We start from the raw sequence: 20,587 nt of genomic DNA, 5'->3' as shown, positions 1-20,587 counted from the left end.
ATTTTCTCAGTTTATCTCAGAAGATCATTTTCTCCATATAATCATCTAACATGATTGTGCAGGAGTAGATTTCCATTTTTTGATTTCACATCTTGCAAGCATTGACGAAACTTGCTGTCTAAAAGAGAATTATTGCCGCTCCTTATCATGTTGATAGTTTTCACAATCTTTTTTGAGGATGTCCTCTGCCGTATTACTTAGACGATCCTATCGGAAGGGGAATGTCAGTTTACTACATACAGGGGAACTGGGAAAAATTTCCTATTCCAGGTATCTACATAAAGGTTTCTAATCCCAGTAGAAGGAAGGAAACCCTGGAGGATAAAGGCTGGCATCAAACTCAAATGGTGACAACACCTACCATTAAATCTGGAATGAGACAAGGGAGTATCTCGACATGTGCGCTGCACTTAACGCAAAAGACAGTAGCCAGTGAACGTATAGAGGTAGGCAGGGTCAAGAATGAACAAGATCCCTCAAACACGCCTGGGTCTCCCGGATTGGGTTGTACTCTGCCTTATGACGCTCGGGAGAGTATGGAAGGACCTGACTTGCTAGTAAATCCACCTCGACTAGTAAATTAAGGGTAGACACATAGATTGTGCACTGTTCACATAAGTTTCCCACCAGAGTCAGAGCGAACATTTCACTCGAATATACAAAACAGTAATGTTTCAAATCAAGGTCTCTAGTTTCCTACTTCTGCGACTGTGTTTGAAAGAATCATAAACACGGAAGGAAGTTCTAGCTCGAGTACAGATGTAAAAATAGCAAGTAAAACCTATTGTTTTATAATATTATGATTTACAGTAGGTTGCTATCCTACAAATTGACTTAATGCGAGGACTTTTATGCTAAACTCTCTTAAAATTAATTTTCTCTGAAATGCTTTTCTTTCGTTAGAATGGACTCTGAGTTGGCTGCTATATATAGATAGGACCGTATTGTCTAACACCTATTAGATCCACATGAAATATGGCTTCGAACTTTCCCATTATGTTTAACTCCGTTAAGTTTCTAGTTGATTCTCATATTAACAAGTATGTAGGATCTTCCTGGAGCTCCGATCAATCATTGAGGTATTATAAGTTAGTCACTTTTTATGAAACTGCTCAAAAGCGCCTCTTTCGATCAAAATTTTGACAACGAGTATCCTGAGAGAAATGCTCAGATTTGAATACGTTGTATATTTCTGCTATTAAAATCATCATGTTTAAAAGTGAAGTACATTTATAGACTTAATTTACTTGATCGTATAAGAATGTACCGTTTATAAGTGAAACAAGATGAGAGAAGAATTTTGTCAATGAATTTTGAACTTGTTTTTAAGATATTGTTATGCTAAAATCCGTCAAGTAAACCACAATATATAAATTTTCTCATGTCACTAGATTTCAAATGGCATGCCAAAGTAAAATTTAATACATGATCTTATAATACATTTATTATATCATTCTTGTCTAAAAATATTATTTTGTTCTTGAGTAATTTTGATTTTCTCCTCCTGACTTAATTCGTTGTAGCAACAATGATTGAGTTGAAATTGGAATAATAAAGTTGCCAAAGAATTTACAGGTCCCGGGTCTTGAAAGTCTAATCTAATGAGTTGAGTTGTATTTGTTAGAGAGAATGTAAAGGATAACAAAATACTATGAAACTGCTTCCATTCAGTGATGATTTTAGAAGATTTTCCCCGGAAGGTACTTTGTAGCGTATATTACCCGCATACATAGGACGTCGGTTTATTTAATTGAGACTCCATGAATACCTGCTATTAGACATTTCTTTCTTTTCTTTCAAATCTGCCAATAGAACAACAAGTATATATATAATATGTATATATTTTTGTAAATAAATTTCTAATGTAACCAAATAACTAACAAGCAACAAGGAACGATAAAGCTCAATATAACTGTCTATATAGGAGCAAAAAATTTTTATGTCATATGACAAGAACAAGAATTTTAAAATTGCAGTAATTGCACATTTTGATTATTATGGTTATATCGAAAGAACTGATTGGAATTAAACGAATAAACATGAAGATAGGAAATACATTACCATAAAATAACGAATTGTTGGATTCATTTTCTATTATTTAAATGTCATCAACCACATTGTAATAGTCAATTTCTAATCGAAGTCGCCAAAAATATTTATATCCATTCCCAGATTTTAGCACAAAATCACGAATTTCCACTAATCACAGGAGAAAAGTAATAGGTTAGAATTTAGTATACTTTAGCCGAAACAAAAACGCTCCTACGATAGTGAATATTCCTATTTTTACGTTACTCCATTTTTACTTTTTCAATTTAACTCAATTTAAACATAATCTAAAGGGAGTAATGGAAGGCACGACTGCCTCGGCACTTACTTGTTCCACTAACTAAATTGTAAACACCCAGTCGACCAGGTCCACAGTTCAGCCAGCAGGTGTCAGGCCAAACAATGACATCTCAGTCAAGGCTTAGACTCAGCTCACCCTAGCGTTACAAACGCGAATCATATAACCAATGCGAGCATTTACTGTCACAAAAGATGGAATACAATACCAAAAAACATTTACATTTTTTTCCTTAGAGACCGACGAAAATTCACGTTACAACATTTAATACACAGAAGTTGAAAGCAGTACTACGAAAATACTAGTATCGCATTTAAGCACGATTGAGGTTACGCCACGGGTGAATTTTGTGGCTCCGGGGAAAATCAGCCCCGGGCCACCTCCTTAAAACACCACTGTTTACATATACTATGGAAGAATTAATAATGCACATATTCCACCGTCTAATTCTCGTTTATGAAACTGGAATAGCATAATACAAAATTAGTTCTATCAAAAGAATTAAGAAGAACTTTGATCCCGGAAGAAAAAATTAAAATCCTTCTCTAAAGTGAATGGATTTTCAAATAATAAATTAGTTAGTTTTAGATATTAAAACGGTTATTCTGTTTCATAATTGCGTTTTGTAAAATAGCAGAACACTCAATATAAAATTTTATATTCTAAGGAATTAAGGGTAACCACCGAAGATAATGGCAATAAATATTAAAGTTAGTCATTGTAATGAGTTTCTTTGCGCCTGGTATTTGTTTGAACCAAAGATGGCATAAATACGATAAAAATAATTCGAGTAATGAGTCAGATCACAGTTTACTCAATAGTTCTATCACATATTACTCGGTCATGGAAAAGAATTTCAAACTTTATTTAATCAAAGTACCTTATAGGATTAACAGGCCTCTTCTGTTTCACAGTCTAATGACTATTAATTGTGTTCATTAAACAGAATGAACAATTGACACAAAATTAAGCATTCTTTTTAGGTTAACAATTTTCTATAATCCACAAGGTTGTACCACAGAACAATAATTCTAAGAAGTGAAATTTATTTGCTAAAAAGGATAACCATATGCCATAAAATTATAGTCCTTGAGGGAAAATAAAGCTATGTTGTTACACAATCTAATTGCCTATTATATAGAAAGGCTTTCATTATATAATAAACCACTCTGATAGAATTAACAAATGTATTTTTTATTTTGTAATATAGTGCCTTGAAATGTGTTTGCTAAAGTGATTGAACGTGCAATAAGAAATTAGACACACTCAAACAATTCAACTTCTGATGTTTCATGATAATGATTTGAATTATGTTTGTTGAAGAAATTGAATCTAACGATAAAAGTAGTTACTGTTTCGTATATGAAAAAAGATGTTGTTTTTACGGTAAATAACTTGAGTGGATTAGAGCAAACAGGCACACGATGTAAAATTAGCTATACTCAATAGATATCTATCTATGTCAAATGATATTAGGTTGAGTTATGTTGTTAAAGAGTATGACTATGTAGCATAAATGTGCACTTTTCAAACAAGTTTATTCTTTCCCAAGATAATTATACTTGAAAATACTCCATAAATGATTTAACAATGTAATCTCGCCCTGTTTAATTGTGTGTTACAGCCGAAATGTAAATAGTTAACATTTCTATTAATTATGAATTAATTGCTTTACAGAAGATTTTTGTTACTTAAAATTTGGGAATCTTTTCAGAAGTTATTTTGGAGTTTAAAAATATGTATTGGAAGTTGCAAGAAAACAACGAACACGATATATTTATTACGGTATCTCATGATTAGCTAAATATGTAATGTAAATATTTATTTAGAACGTTGTATTACCTTTTTGTATATGAAAAACTCATCTAACTGTTAAACACTGACTCTTTTTTGCTGTTTCAATACTCTCCAAGTATTATCGAGTCGTAATAGCGATTAACCTAGGAGCTACTCCAAAAGAACTTACTTTATATCCGAGATATAAAATTAACTTTACAGCCTACAAGCTATAATATATTTCAGGCTAGACAACTTGTAAGGCAGAGATGTCCAGCCAGTAAACCAAGGTCTGTTGTCCTTATTTATGATCCCTATTTTCCAATGTACCATTTCTATTCGTAATGGTTTTTCGACATGAGTGCGAAGTCATATGGTTCACTGCGATAACGATAATTTCGTTAGCCCAATGGACAAATATATGAATGTTTGCCTCAAAATTTACTTATTTTAGTTCAAAAATAAACTTTGAATGACATTATCTTCATAATATTTCAAGTACAACTTACAACTTGTTCTGACAACTTCCCATAGTTCTCTTCGTCTAGCCTGATCCACTGATGTACGATTCAAAATGATGTCATCAGCTGTAATCTGTCGGAATTATGACATTTTTGAAAAGTCGCAAAGGTTTTTGAAAAGTCGATAAATAATCTCCACGTTGAAAATATGGACATCCACGCGGTGCCTTTGGCCTAAGTTATAGTAGCCAACTACGCCGGTGAAATTGGAATGTTCGCTCGTCTGGTTTCTCTCACGAGGTGCACGGCCTACAAATAACACCCAGTTCACTTGAACTGTCTATGAAACCCGTATCTGACATTTCGTAAATCGTTTGCTATATATTGCATACGATTACTTGAATTTTATGTTAAGTTAAAGTACTACAATTTGCTGAATGAATCTTTCATATGTTATATTACTATTAAATGTAAGCGCGAAATAACAAAAAGAATCTAAGTAAACATAATTTTGATTTGACCTTCGAACGTATAAAAAACATTACAGAGTTGAAATGTAGAAAAGTAAAAATTAACAGGTCAGTACATATTCACTCAAAGGAAAGTAGAACCTGCTTTGAAAGTATTAATGTAGATCAAGAGAATTAATCAGCTCTCAAAATCATTCCGTAATCTTATTATCCATAGAAGTCGAAATAGGGTAGAAAAGTAAAATTTAGATATTTTTGGTTAGTAGTATTAATGCTAGTTTCGTTAAAAGTAGATTAATAAGAGTAGAAAATTCAGTAAAATGGTGACATTGAAAAGTAGGTTTGCTAGCAAGATTAGAAGCTTCAGAAGAATAATATCATAGCTATTTACTTCCCGTGCTCGAAGTTAGAATTAATTTGGTGGTAATAATAATAATCATAGTAAAAGAGTTGGTATTTAATGTAAATGATAGCCTTACGTTAGTATTTAATCAAATTGTCTTACTTAATTTCATTCATATTACTTAATTACATGTAATTAGTAATACTTCTTATAGGTTTACTTAATTAACAGTGAAAGATTTTCACCAAATAATGTTGAAAACGAAACGTATGTTATTCATAATCATTTATTTTCCTTTTCAGGAACTTTCTACCTGAATTAACGCCATGAGAATCCATCAGGACAGAATACGTTATTATGAGGTGGTAAGTATTTCGCTCATGACCATTATTATTGAAACACAAATATCTTATTATCCGCAATACTCATTCTTTATTTTAATAACTCTGATAACTCAATGTACTTACTCTTAACATTATTAGGTTCTTCAATACATTATTATTATTATATCTTCTTTCATTTTATGCATACATGACTTATTCACATATATACAGTATATATATATATATATATATATATATATATATATATATATAGTAATTAACCTTTCTTTCTTTCCAGACGTATCAACTGCAGATATGCTGCACGAAATTTCCTCCTTTCCACGCAAATTGGTAACCTCATTAGTGTTAAGGAATGAAGAGACACAAGGTTGACAACATAAATTTAAAGTTGTTATATTAATGTAGGTTATGTATCCTGCAACTGAAGATTAATACAGTCCACACCAAAATACTACTATGTCATGACATGTACATATGATCAACTATAACGTGTGCAATATCGATTATAAATGAAAACTTCGCCAGTCGTAATAATTTATACACTACCCCTGGAATAATACAACAAGTCTGTAGTATACAGAGAATTTTGACATGAAATATTTTTAATATTAATATCGTACGAATTTTATATTGCTGGCAAAAGGAGAGAGAAGGAGAATATCTTCTGAAGTTACTTTGCTTACTGGTGCATGTTCTTTGTCATTTTCAATATAATAATTCAATTTAACTACAACTTAATACAACTTGTTGCTTTGAATTTACGTTTAATCCTAACAGCAAGATTATTTTTTTCCTGGGGGTTTAATAAACAAGTTACCAGAACTAAATCAATCCTTTTCTCATGTATGCAGAGAATGTTCTATTTTATTTATATTGATATGCTTTTGCCTTGCGTCTTTTCTTTTGTATAGGGTGCCAAAGCAAGTATTTGTCACCTGACAGATAACTTTTACCAATAAATTTCATGCTGCAAATTCATTTTTTTAACACAATAAATCGTTATACTTAATACCGAAAACAGTAATTTCAACTAGTAAATATCAACATCTAACGTATAACTTACGAGAGGTAAATAAAAAGTAGACCAAAGAAAACCTGTAATGCAAGACGAGGAGCAGAGGCGCATTACGAAGTTTACATTGATTAGTCAGCATGTTCCTAAATCCTTAAAGTCAATTCATAAAAACAAATGCAATTTATAGAAACAAAAAAATGACAGTAGCATTGAAAATTATGTAAGCACGTGTTCAAGACATAATGGATCATATTATTACTCGAAGTCCAGTAAAGGTTGAATCTCTTTACTTTGTACACTGATCCAATCACTCAGTTATCTGAACCTCAATTCCATAAGACACTCTAAAATTTAATCTATACTTACATTGTTAAAAAGGAAAGAGGAACCCTCACACATCTTTAGGAACTTTTTCAATTTGGTCATTAGAACAATGGACTAGTGTCCATTGGAAAAGTGGAACAATGGACTTTGTCTGTATATTAGCCATAATCTTAGGAAGAATATAAAGGTATATCACTACTTTATCTTACCTTCGAGTCTGAAATCTCATTGATTTTATTCCATCTTCAGTTTGTTCTGTTTTTGAGCAAATTCCTCTAATTCTTGTACTAATTTGCAGAGAAATCTCAATAGTGGAAGATTAGGATTTACTATTTGTTTTCTGATACTCAGAATTGGATAAAACCATGTAATCTTTATTTTAAAAACTCACAATTAAAATTTGATATAAAAAGCTTAAGATCATGTGAGATGGAGAAATGTAAATTAGTCAAGTCTGTTCGTTGGAGATCACATATGCTCCATACCAAAAGACAGACTTTCGTATTCAATTATTGAGTAGCAGCGAGCGTGAAACCGTATCAAGTGCAACCGAGTGATCTACATGATATAGGCCAATGTGATACTTTCAGATAGCTGATCATTTCCCTGAAAATCGAAGATCAGACAATCCAAAAACCATATTTTACCCTTTCACCAACTAAATGATTCTTGCGTTCATTAACATTCTCTTCCACAACAGATATTCACTCTTGTTTTCTCTCGTCGTGTGGGGAGATAAGTCTTTCTTGTGTACACAGCTATTGCTTATAAACTTCCTGTCCTAATCCTTATACACAGTCTGACTTTTATTGTGAATGATGTGCGATCTCCAATGAACAGATTTCATTAATCTTCGTTTCGCTATCTTACGTGGTTCTTTTCTCGGTAGCTCAATGGTAGAGTGATTACCGCTGGTATGTGAGGTCCCTGCTTTGATCCCAGCTCGCACCAAGTGTGGTGGACAAACGTCGTATGCGTGAGGTTTTCTAGGTTTTTTCTGGAGTTCTCCCGTTTCCTCCCACTTTCTTTATTTCACTATTTCATTCATTTCTTATTACCGTCTTCTCTAGCCCATACGGCATAACCGAGGGATATAAAACTGAAAGATTTCATTTCATTTTTCTCTTCTTGTAGCATACCGGAGTTTGAAACAACTACCCTCGTATATCAAATTGCTGTAAACAGCATTGTAATCTTTACATCTGTTGAAAACTATCTACATGATTGAATTTTATACTACCTAGTACAATGCAAGTAATTTTTCGAAATAAAAGCCTTCGGAAAATGTCAGATTTTTTAATTATTTCCAATCTATTCGAAATGGGACTATTGTCATAGTATTCGACACTAAATGATTTCTTTCCAACTTCGTTCCTATCTATTCAAAAATGATTATAGTATTCGGCACTAAAGTATGTTGGATGTGCGTTGCTTCGTCTGTCTTACTTGTGTTACTACTGTCGTAAAATCCTTTGAAATGTTGATGTTTGGTACAGTGTAGCGTTCTTAGTAACTGAATAATAGAAGTTGTATTTTAGATTTTCGTTATATGTGGATGTCAAATTTGTAAGAAGTTGAGGCACTGGCGTTAAAAAAATACAACTTTATGTTGATTTGGCACAACAGTCAACTAGGTGGTATTGCAGAGTATGACAAATCCTGTTTCTTGTCGACCTTACATCGTGCAAATTTTTTATCGTTTTTGTGTATTAGTTTAAAAGCTACGAGATAATTTCAAGATAAATGAATATCCATCCTAACTGTTAAGCCATCTTAATTTTCCTTTGTAAAATTTATAAAAGTATGTATGTCTAGTCATTTGTTTATAATAATTCTTATTTTTCAAAGTGTACATTTCACAGCATCTTTCACTTTATTTTAATGTAATTATATGTTATTCTTAATATCTTTATCAATATGGCGATATTTTATTTTGGTGAGGATCTGGCCGCTATTTTACCTTGTAGCTCTTGTATTTTTTGAATGCTACAACCAAGTGGCTGAAAACATGAAGAATCATATAATCTACTGATGTAATTGGCTGAAATGCCCATCAAGAAAGTGCTCGCTCGGAGCTCTTAACACGCGTCTAAGGTCTAGGGCTCTAGGAACTTAACATACATGTTTCGAAGAGTAAGTGCCAAACCTATTGTCAAAAACAGTATGTTTCGTCTAACACTTAAACTATACTATTTCCACTGGTTTAACTCTACTGCAAAATAATAAATAATTATCTTTAAGAGGTACTTATTTTAAGTTACCATTGGGCAATAGGCCTTACATTATTAGTTAATTTACACATAATCTTCAATTTACAATGTAAGAAAAACCTTGAAAATTACTCACAACTAATCAAAGTAACTATAACTATATTCTAGGAGTGTTATTATGTTTGCTTTACAAAATTGTATAACTGTACTCATCATTTGCAAAAATTCATATAAAAATTTTTATTGTACTGTTTCGCAGGTCAGAAATAATTATCAACTTGCGAAAATCCGATTCTATTTGTACCTTACTTTCTGGGTTTTAAACAATATACAAGTATTTACTCAATTGCAACAATAAGCGTTACTACACTTCTCACAATGTTCTTACGAATATTTCTTTGTGTTTTATGTTTTTTTCAATTTCTGTTTTCCGATGGTTTAACTTGTCTAACGTTAATTAAATGTAGACACAAAGAAGGTGATAAGCACTATTACCAAGTGCCACTGGACGTTTGTTGCACTGGATGACTCTGTAAAGAAACAAAATGACATTAATAATTTCTATTTATATTTTATAGAATATTTATATTTAAAAAAAAATATTTTAGCGTGCGTTCTTCATATCATATATGTAAATATTCAATTGTCAAAATTTTCACTGTGCAGTGTAAGAATATGAAGGCACATTGATATAACATTCAACATTTAAAAAAAGTGTCTTAATGTCAGGGTCGTACGCAGGAGGTGGGTATTGAAGTTCTGATACCCGATCTCCAGATTTCCGAGTTAAATTCTACGCACGATTTTACGAATTTTAATATAATTTATAATGATATTGAATATGGATCCCTTCCCGAAAGTTTGGACCTCACTCGAAATGAATTTCTGCATACGTGAATCTAAGTGCTTTCCATATGTTTATTTTCTTGAAGCTTGTCCATCAACTACGTACAAATTTATAACCTATTTACGCAATATTTATATCCTAAATCCAATCATCTCTGTATCTATTTTTACTACATATAATAGCACGAAAGATATGTTTAGTGACCAATCTGGGTGTGTGGGTGCCAGGGGAGCGATAGTCAGCGTAGGAACTTAGTAATATTTAGGGGTATCGAAGATTTACAAGTAGGTACTATTCTTAGTTACTTTTGGGAGACAAATCAACACACAACACATATAGAGCTAATATTCATTGTGCGTTTTTTCTTTAAGTACAATAACATTTTAATTTCTCTGTTGATACATAACATACAAGTTTACAAGTTTGGAGCCTTATAAATAAGATCGTTACACATTACTCTTTGTTCCTGAATTAATGAATCCTATCTATAAACTCTCTACAATGTGTCTCCGTATTAATAATCTGCATCTTGTTAACAATCAAAGGTTGCATATTAACTTCCCTCAAACGACATATTAATTAAAAATATGTTGGTATCTACAAATAGATCAACAGCTAGACTTCTAATACCAGTTTCTAATATAGAAACATCTCGTCTTTCTTTTGTTTAAAAACAATCTAAATAGAGAACTATCACAAATATAGTTCTGACAAGCAGGAATTTGATTTTCAACTGCGAATAAAATGGTAGAAGTTTTCATTGAAATTCAGCTATGTTACAAAAGTATTAATAATCGAGCTTTCGCTAATAGTTTCAGTGTTAATTTTCAGATTTCTCAAGATTCTAGAAGAAAGTTTGTTTGGCACTATACTGAAATGCAAGAACTTTACCCCCATATGACAGGCTTTAAAAAAGAGGTCATTTTTAGATTTTACAAGAGATCTACTTCTCGACAAATGTAATGACATAAGCAGGAAATATACAATATAGTATAAGGAAATTATGGGCCAATCTAGACATTGAAAAAAACGAAACTTGCTGGAATATTTAGTAACTTGAGAGAGGTTTTGCTCGCAAATAATCTCAAAGAATCCAGTAGTGAGTTCAGAGATACGACGTCATCAATATGGTCGTTGTCAGAATTTGTAGACTAATCTTTAAACTAATTAATAGAATTTCTCACAGAATATAGGTTGAAAAAGTTATTCTTATACCAAATTAATTGCACAATGTAGAAAATGGAGCATTTCATTTATACGAGTCATATATATATATATATATATATATATATATATATATATATATATATATATATATATATACAGCCGCGGATCCAGGATATGATCAAGGGAGGGGCTAAACCATAGTTTGTCACTTTAACCAGTGTAAAGTAAGTAGGATTGAAGCCCATTTTATCCAGTGTATACCTGAGCGTCAAGGGAGACTACAGCTCTTATAGCCCTCCCCGTATATTTTGACGTTTGTGTTAAAATGTTAATAAATTGTTTACATTATAGACCATCAGTACAAATTTCGCATTAATTTCTGGCATATGTTTATAAATTAGTGGTGGGTGGGGCGAGGTTCATGTGAAGACAGTCTCATCCACTCTTAATAATGTAGTATTAATTTTGTAATTTTCTATACCGAAAATTAGTAATGATGATACCACATAGAAAGAAAATTAGCACTATTTATCTCATCACAAAGATGGTGGATCAATTGTTTTCTTTGACGATATTGCCATTGAAGATTTTCGTACCTTTCGTATCTTTTGGCTTTCTGATAAGAGCACTAATTTTCTTTCTATGTGGTATTGTCAGCACTAATTTAACATTAACTTTGTGTATGGGTTTCATCTCTATGGATTGAGGTGGTGAAGTTAGTGTGAACCTAGCCACATCCACAATCTCTTTTGCTTTTTGACGTTTGTGTAACAGCACAATTTTTGTAACATTGTAAGTGGTTGGCACTAAATCTTATCATATTATTAAAATTAGTGCGGTTGTGGGTGGGGCGAGTTCAAGGACATCCCAAAATAACCAAATCAAAAACTTTATATTTGAAAACTTCGTTTTGAACATTTTTTCGCACACTCTATGAAATTGAAATACAGAAAATTACTAAGTTTGTTGTTTGTATAGCATACGATTATCCAAAGCTGTGATGGGTAAACTATGGCCCGTAAGCCATACCGGTATGCAGTCCCCTGAAATGTTCTATTCGGCACACGACATGATTCCTTATGTGATGAATGAAAAGAAGAATAGAGTTACTTTTTTTAAAAAAAAAATGTATTAGACTGACGGATAAGGATTAAACTTGATTTCTGAGAATCAGTGCATTCCAGTTCGAAACAGAACTTCAATAATTAATAGGGCTAAGTATTATAAATAAATTTCTAATATGTACCATTGTTATTTTTAATGAATCATACTGTCCCACCTGAACTCTGTTCTGTTTTCATTGGCCCTCCGAAAAAAATGTCTGTCACTGCTCTAAAGGAACTATTGCACGAGACTTGCACCATCCTGCAAATTACACCAGAAAGTTACGATTTCTTATGTGATCCTTAACACTTAATATTGCATCCCTCATGTTTATTGGTTTCCACCGCATGCCACATAATACCCCAAATGACCTCATATTTCAATATTGATAAAGGAAAATTTGTAAAATCTCACATATGCCCAGAAAATCATTTTGTGTGAGATTGTTTTGAAATATTTTCGAACAGAGTAAAATAGAATACCGATTAACTATAATGCCATATAATTCAATGTGACTATATAATTCACTATGTGTTATAATGAATTTAACACTAAATAGTTCATTATTACAACAACATTAATGCATATTCAACGTTTCCAACTATTACGGTTTTTAACTTGAATGCGCATTGAGTTTATGTTTAAGCACATTTCGTGCAATATTTATATCATAATTTTTGTGGTGTATTGCAGTATAGTAATACAATTACCCCAAAAGTAACGCAATCATGTCTTCAATAACAACAACGAATTTTGAACTAATGAAAATAATGAAATTCTTATGTAACCTTTGTGTTGTATCATTATCCAAATATTTTCTATTCGTGATAGTTAAATTTATGAATTTAAAATAAACAAGATAAAAAAATAATAAACTGCAAAATCTCTTACTTTTTGGTAATTTGATCTTCCTCACTTATGTAGAACCAAATAATGTCCTAAGTAGCAATTATTCTCAGAAATTAATATTTTTGTAAAGAAGATATCTGCATATTATATTGTGTAAGAATAATAACCAACCCCATCGGATCCTTTTAACGCGAGTAGAGAGTAGGCCTTAAAGAGCAGACTTATATTCTCATCTATTGGATTACTCCTTCATTTACACGTTCTCTGCCTACCCTCTGCCTACCACCGATATTGTACTTGTGGGTGGTTGATGGTAGTGTAGAAAGTCAGTGATCGGTGGGCGTCTACCTTCTACTAAGATGGATAGTTTCAAGTCCTCCTACTAAGTGAAAGCAAGGTTCTTTAAATACGGGTTCAATTACAATCTGCAAATAATAATAATAATGAGAGTATATTTTACTAATACTTCGGTAATGTTTTCCGATAGATCTTTCATTGTCGTAATATATGCTGTACCTACAGAGAGACCTACCTGTAGTATATATACCTACAAGGAGAGAGAGAGAGAGAGAGATGCACTGTGCGTAAGCTATTTCATGGCATATGATTGTGATTCTACATCTATACGAGTATTACTTTTGCCGTTATATTTTTTCAGAACAACAATTGAGACCCTAAGCTAAAAAAAAAAAAAAAAAACGCATGCTTAGATTTTTGCAATACACGCACAACGCAATAATATTTTTGTTACATGGTTTTTAAAATTCAGCAGGTCATTCGTGCAGAAAGTTTGGAAGAAGTTTGAAGCTTTCGATGGGTTTGCGTCACTCGTAGCTAAGCGATAAAAAAGTAAGGTATTCGAGAGGTGAAGAAATTTATCCTATTTATGAACAAGATACGTTATCAAAACCAACAGCCGGAAGATTGTTCAGTCGCTTTCCTTCTAGAAATGTCGTTGTCCAATATGCTCTTCGCAGTAGTCAACCAAACACAGGAAAAGTGGATGATATTCTGGCAAAAGTTGGGAAAGATCAGTATGAAAGCAGTTATGGTATCGCCAATGATCTAAATACCCATTTTTTAAAGAAAAAATGTAAAACTGTTTGGAGAAAGCTAACTACAAACAGAACATCGACGTTCGGGTGACACATGATCTAACTCAAAAACATTTACTCGATCGAATTTTTATCAGCGAATATCTATTGAAACGTAACGAACTCGAGCCATTTCTAAAGATGTTGATCACAAGTCATGAAAAATAACCTATGAAACAATGTGTAAAAAGGATCATGGTCAAAAGGAAGAGAAGTTCCGTAGTCTGTGGGAAAGCCCACATTGGGCCTAGAAAGGTTATTATGTTTGTCTGATACAATTAGAATGGTATCGTACCTCACAAGCTACTTACTGTCGCTGGACGATAGACTCACAGTCTGTATTGTCAACAATTTGCGTGGATGTACCAATCGAGTCAAAAGGAACGGCCGAAACTGATCAACAGAAAGGGTACCGTATACTACACTGTATCCACTTTGATGACCCGTCAGAAATTAAGAGAACTTGGCTGGCAAGTTTTAATGCATCCATCATACAGTCCGAACCTGTTATCGTTAGACTATAATTTGTTTCGGTATCTGCAGAACTCCCTAAATGATGTTAAGTTAGTTTGAAAAGAGGTGTATGGAAATGACGTGTCATAAAGTTTGACCAGAAAACACTAAAGTTCTACAGCGACGGAATTATGGCGTTGCCAGGAAAATAGCAGAAGGTCATCGAATAAGATAGTGGATATGTGGTTTCATATTTTCATTGTCTAATCATAGTAAATGTGTTTTCAATTAAGACTTCCTAAGGCTCAATACGTTTTAGTCAACCTGATGTACATTATATATGTCCATGTGTTTGCTACAAAGCAGCATGATCTCTATGGTTTAGTGGTTAGTACACACGATTTTATTGACAAGGTTATTTAGGATCTATAATTTCATCAGCTTGAAGCGAGACACACACACACATAAAGTTGCAGCAAATGTTTATTATGGAATAAATTATTAGTTTCACAAAAAAAAAATCAATTCTACAAAATGGAAATGTCGAATCAAAAGAGTGAAGCAGTATTACATAGGTCTAATACACGTACTCATAAGTATTCTTATTATAGAACAAAACGCCACAGTCTATCAGCCACGCTCCTAATATTCAAAGTCTGTCTAGTAGTTGCTGCTAGGTTTCATCCACCTTTTTGAAGCCGAAAGTTTGGGGGAAACAACTTGTTATAATAAAATTGAATCGTAGTACTTTGTGTGACAAAAAATGTACCAAAATAGGTCATTAGCTCAATTATTATTAAAAGTGACTTACTCATGCTTACTTGACTTTCTTATTGCTTTCAAGAAATTAGGTTTACTAACTAACTATGAAAGTTACAACTATACTTGCTATATTGAAACGTATGAGCAACCTACTTAATATTCCTAGTAGTGTACATGTTCTAATACCTACTGTGAAAACGTAACACTGAAAATTCCCTATGTGTTTTGTGTTGCGTTCATGTAAGCACTCTAACGTTTCGAGCTGTAATAAAAAAGTTATTATATTATACTAAAATCGGGTCAAAATGTGATATTCTTTTTTTTAAAAAAAAATCGGGATACAAATAATATTTTGTATTCTTTAAACTGGACAATCTCTGTTTATCAGAGCTGTGGTCAGTGTTTCTAATTCTACTACCCTGTAAGTCTCGGCTCATGTAAGCTGGCTACTGACAAAAGATGTAAAACATATCAATTAATTAATAAATTAACAAATTTATTTCAGAGTAGCATGATTGAAACAATAAAATTAGTATCGTTTGCATAAAGAATTTAATCTTCTCATATATGCAATTTCTTCGTTTCACTTTGAGCACCATACAATTTGTTTTGGATTTTAATTAGGCAAAGAGTTGTTCTTCATTTTTAAAATTGTTTCAAACCTTTCCCATCAGTAAATATGGAAGGGCAGATAAATAAAATGTTCTTCTATCTCAAATATATTTTGATAAGGCTGGTCCCTCTTGTATTGACAGTATACGTATTTACCTCTCATTCTTTGAAATGTATTAATTACATTTGGTTTCATAGAAAGGTAACAATTTAATAAATTATACATTGATTTACAATTATTATTTACGCTACATTAGGCACAGAACATTTAACATAATAATAGTGAATGTTTATGATTATTAGGGGGCATAAAAGAAATCAAAATATCTGATTTGATTAATGGTTGAGGTAGATAATGTGAAAAGTGTCCAAATCTCTTTTGATATTAAATGCTAAGTATTGAGAAATAATATTATATTATAAATAGTATATTTTGTTCATTATACTTTGTCAACAAGAAGACAATTATTACTTTAGAAAATATAAAACACAGATAGTCATTCTTCATTTCTTTTTCCAAGTGAGAGACATTGGTGATTTCAAATGGTAGCACAGCAAGAAAGATGATAGCGCAGAGCATCTCCAATTCTTCTAATATTTATATATTACTAGTTTAATTTCCTTCTTTTGCATACCAGAATATTCCTTCAAAACAATGGTCATCCGAATTATTTAGTATTGATAGTTACTTATTCCCTTATTGCAATCTTTACTTATATTTACATATGATTAAGTTCTTAATCTTAATTCTATAGACAAATGTAAAGGTTACCTATACAGTCGCTATTATCAGGAGAAGGTGCATATCCCTTATCGCAGACACAGACTTTCTTGATACATCTCGCAGCTTGTGTATGGGGTAATGTATAACACTCAAAGTCATCTCTACAATTCTCACCAAGTCCTGCATAATACAGTAATTTATGATAAAGTTTATTATTTTGTTTTGTCTGACATGCAGGTGCTTAAATGTATGTTACGTTTCTTTAAACAAAATAATATATCTTTAAGCAATCCAATGAAAAATTTGTGTTGTTTTTAAAATAATTCACAGTTGGCTTTGTCCACCTACACATTTGACATTGTCCTACTACTAATTAATTCAATAGCTTACGCAGTACTAAAAGTGCAGAAATAAAAGGATTCTGTCCAGAGTTCTTATTTATTACCTAACTCCTCAAGGTTGTTTTAGGTAGCTCATATCTTTCTAGCATGTTATGCCTAGAGTATGTGTGACATGTCTCCACATCTAATATAAAATTTAAATTTAGTGAATCTCAATATATTATCTGCTATAAGTGTACATTGTGGAGCTCTGTAATGTGTATCTGCATAAAAGTTGAAGTTCTATGCATTCGCTACGTAGAGGTAAATTTAGCTCTCAGTTTTAAAATTTATGAAAAGACGAAATTGGTCCAGGTATCACACTTTCAGTGTTTTTGCACACATAGTCTGACGTAATAATTGATTATAACTAAATCACACATTGACAAATAAAGAACATTTTAAAACCAGAGACAACTTACCTTCATAGCATTTCCGTAGTGATACTTCAATTACAAAGTTCTTGATAAATAATCTTAAATGGTAGTTTAAAACTTTTTAAAATGTTTTTCTAATTTAGAAATAAAAATTATGCTACTTTTGTAATTTATAATTTTTGCGCTAACTCAATCTATAATTCAAGAAACTCGTAGTTTAATAACCGCAGAAATAAATCTCTCTATGGGATTCTATCATGTGTTGAACCAATTATGAACTATGCTCTTGGTTGTTATTACCTCCCTCTTTAATAGTATGCTTCATTTTATTCTACAACCTTCTTCTTGATTTTCCCATGTGGTTTCTTCTCTAGGGATTTCGACTAGAATCCTACCCCTTACGTATTCCTAATCCATTACGCCCATTTGAATATCATGATTTTGGCATCCAATTGGGACCCGATAAATTGTAACCATTGGAAAGTTCGGCGTTTTATAGCTTTCTAAATGCATCCGTCTTTCATCCCTTCTCGTAGCAAATTATTTTTCTCGAAACTTGCCTCCTAAAATCCCCAGTGTCTACACACCTCTGTGTTCACAATCGTAAAGATGACAGGCAGAATTATGCTTATATATATATTATATATATATATTTTTAATTCTAATATTTTGTGTATTTGTAGTGATGGCAAAATATTTTGAGTATCTCTCATTAATATAGATTTTGTTCTCTCCTTGAATTTGTTCTTATTTAACAGAGATACCTTGAAATATTTAAATTTATTCACAGATGTGTCGTTGGTTCCACTTGGAACGACATTTCCGTCGATGCTATTAATAGTTCAGTTTGCAATTCAACATTATTTGTCTTTCAAACATTTACTTTAAGACTAATTTCTTTTCACGCTTCAGGAGAATATTTGCATTTTCTTGCATTGATAATACTTCTTTTCTTATTAAGGTCATGTCGTTTCAGTAAAAAAGAAATTCGCTCTGTCGATTCAATAGTGCTAGTTCTCACTATTTTTAATTCTACGTTCGGAAGCAATTTCAAAAATATCATTGATGATCTATCCCTTTCTCAATACAGTTTCCTTCCTATACACATTCTTCTTTCTTGTTTCACTAAGACATATCTTAAACAAAATTTACAATCTGGCTCGGAACCCCCAATTCTTACAAAGTATTATATAGCATACATGTTTTGAAATCGAATTTTATAGTGTATTTAAATAAATACAAATGTAAGAATGCTTAACCGAAAAAAATGTTCAAAGCTGAGACTTATACCAATCGGTAGGTGTCAATCAGCCAAATAAAATGATATTGGTGACCGTACATTTTAATGAGTAATTTTCAAGAAAATCGACAAAGACAAATTTGCATTTATAAATCTAAAGTAGAATAATCACGCATCTATTAAGATGCAGCTGCTACTGAAGTATACTCTTATCAACATTTTCATTTTGACTCTAGCAAAACAACAGTACATGGGATGACTAATTAGATATCACGCAAAAGTATATTAGACTAAATCTTGAACTCTGGTTTTGGTTTACCTATGATATTGTCTAAAGACGAGACACATACAAATCGATGGTTAACATGGAGCTGAACAAAATCACACACTTGAAGGTAAATGCTCAGACATAGTTTTCGAACATCGAGAAAATAATTGTGTACGGAGCTAAAAAGTTTGCCGCTCGTTTCAATAATAATAATTGATTTTTTTGTGATGTTGCAATAAATTGCTTGTTTACTTATGTACTGTATACACAATACAGTACAATACGCACTACTAAGTAGCATGCTGTATCTACTGTAGTTTGTATTTTCCTGTTGGTAACATATCAACTCGTAATAGTGACATGCATACAGGGGCGCATCCAAGCGGGGTCCCACCGGATCTTCCTGCCCCCTCCCCCGAAGTTTCGTAAATCAACTTACATTTGTACACTTTAGTAATAAAACTATAATTATTTGACAGAGAGATGAATGATATAACCTAAACATTAGAACTTACATTTCATCTGTACTCTTTCCTCCCTTATAAAACAATCTAGTTTTTTATGTTTTCTTCTCACAATATACGTGATAGTATTTAAAAATAGCTTATCGTCTTTTCGGGTATAGAATAACACCACTTTACCAATGCTATACAATAATACCACTTTACCTGTAAAGTGCAATTCTAATAAATAGCCACAATTTCCAGCCTTGTGTAAGTGTTAAAAAATATGTGTAAATATCTTATTTCTGTTTATTTTTTACATTGAGATTTCTAAGGAAAGAACTTAGCTGAATTCTTTAGCAAAGTGTTAGGTTATATCATTTAGTTGGGGCAAGGTGTTAGGAAATTGTAAGAGCAACTGAAGGTGTAACTGTCGTAATTATGTATTATAAATAATGTGTAATTGTGTTTAGATTGGAATGGAGCCATAAGTGGCTGTGGTTATTTGTAGATTGGATATGAGCTATAGGTGGCTGAGTTTATTGTATAATTGTCAAAGTTAGTTGTTAAAGTGTATTTATCTCTGAACCTGAGTGGTTGTATAGCGTATGTTAATTACTCAGAGGTGCATTAAAATGTTGAAGTAGTCTGGAAGTCGCTTCGACATTCATTGGGAATTACAGTAATTTAGAAGGTTAATTAAAACTAAATACATTTGCACTAATTTTTGACTACCTAACACAAAGCATAAATTTAAAGTAACTTATTAACATTATAATATAACTTTAACTTATCGTTCTTACTTTTTGTACTATAACATTTGTCAACTCTATAATGCCTGCCCACAGGACATTGGCATATCTGATCTCTGCAAGTCACTCCATATGTGCTGTAATTTGCGCATTGTTTATCTTCTACGCAATCTTGATGAATGTAGACATCTGTAAATAAAGACAATGTACTTCATATCAATATTT

At 32.1% G+C, this 20,587-nt stretch overlaps 2 protein-coding genes across 3 annotated transcripts in view; one reads left to right on the top strand and one right to left on the bottom strand.

Annotated features, from left to right (window-relative positions):
• LOC145668415 (trypsin-1-like) overlaps window positions 1-20,587 on the top strand; it is a 174,925-nt gene that overhangs the window by 107,786 nt on the left and 46,552 nt on the right. The window contains exon 2 of one of the 2 annotated variants that reach the window (XM_081736227.1): window positions 5,700-5,759. The gene's annotated coding sequence lies outside the window, so the exon portion shown is untranslated. Of the gene's footprint in view, window positions 1-1,502; window positions 5,760-20,587 lie in introns of those variants that run through there. The other variant, XM_081736228.1, reaches the window with a different exon arrangement.
• Window positions 9,311-20,587, bottom strand: part of LOC145668416 (uncharacterized) — a 28,626-nt gene continuing 17,349 nt past the window's right edge. The window contains exons 3-5 of the mRNA XM_081736229.1: window positions 20,414-20,551; window positions 16,951-17,082; window positions 9,311-9,820 (exon numbers count right to left, since the gene is read on the bottom strand). Coding sequence (XP_081592355.1) covers window positions 9,744-9,820; window positions 16,951-17,082; window positions 20,414-20,551 — 347 coding nt within the window. The 3' untranslated portion in view covers window positions 9,311-9,743. The remainder of the gene's footprint in view (window positions 9,821-16,950; window positions 17,083-20,413; window positions 20,552-20,587) is intronic.

Source organism: Thermobia domestica, chromosome 13, assembly GCF_964235325.1.
Source record: "Thermobia domestica chromosome 13, izTheDome1.hap1.1, whole genome shotgun sequence".
NCBI lineage: Eukaryota > Metazoa > Arthropoda > Insecta > Zygentoma > Lepismatidae > Thermobia > Thermobia domestica.
The sequence above is the reverse complement of the archived record's forward strand: the minus strand, read 5'-3'. Positions and strand labels throughout refer to the sequence as shown.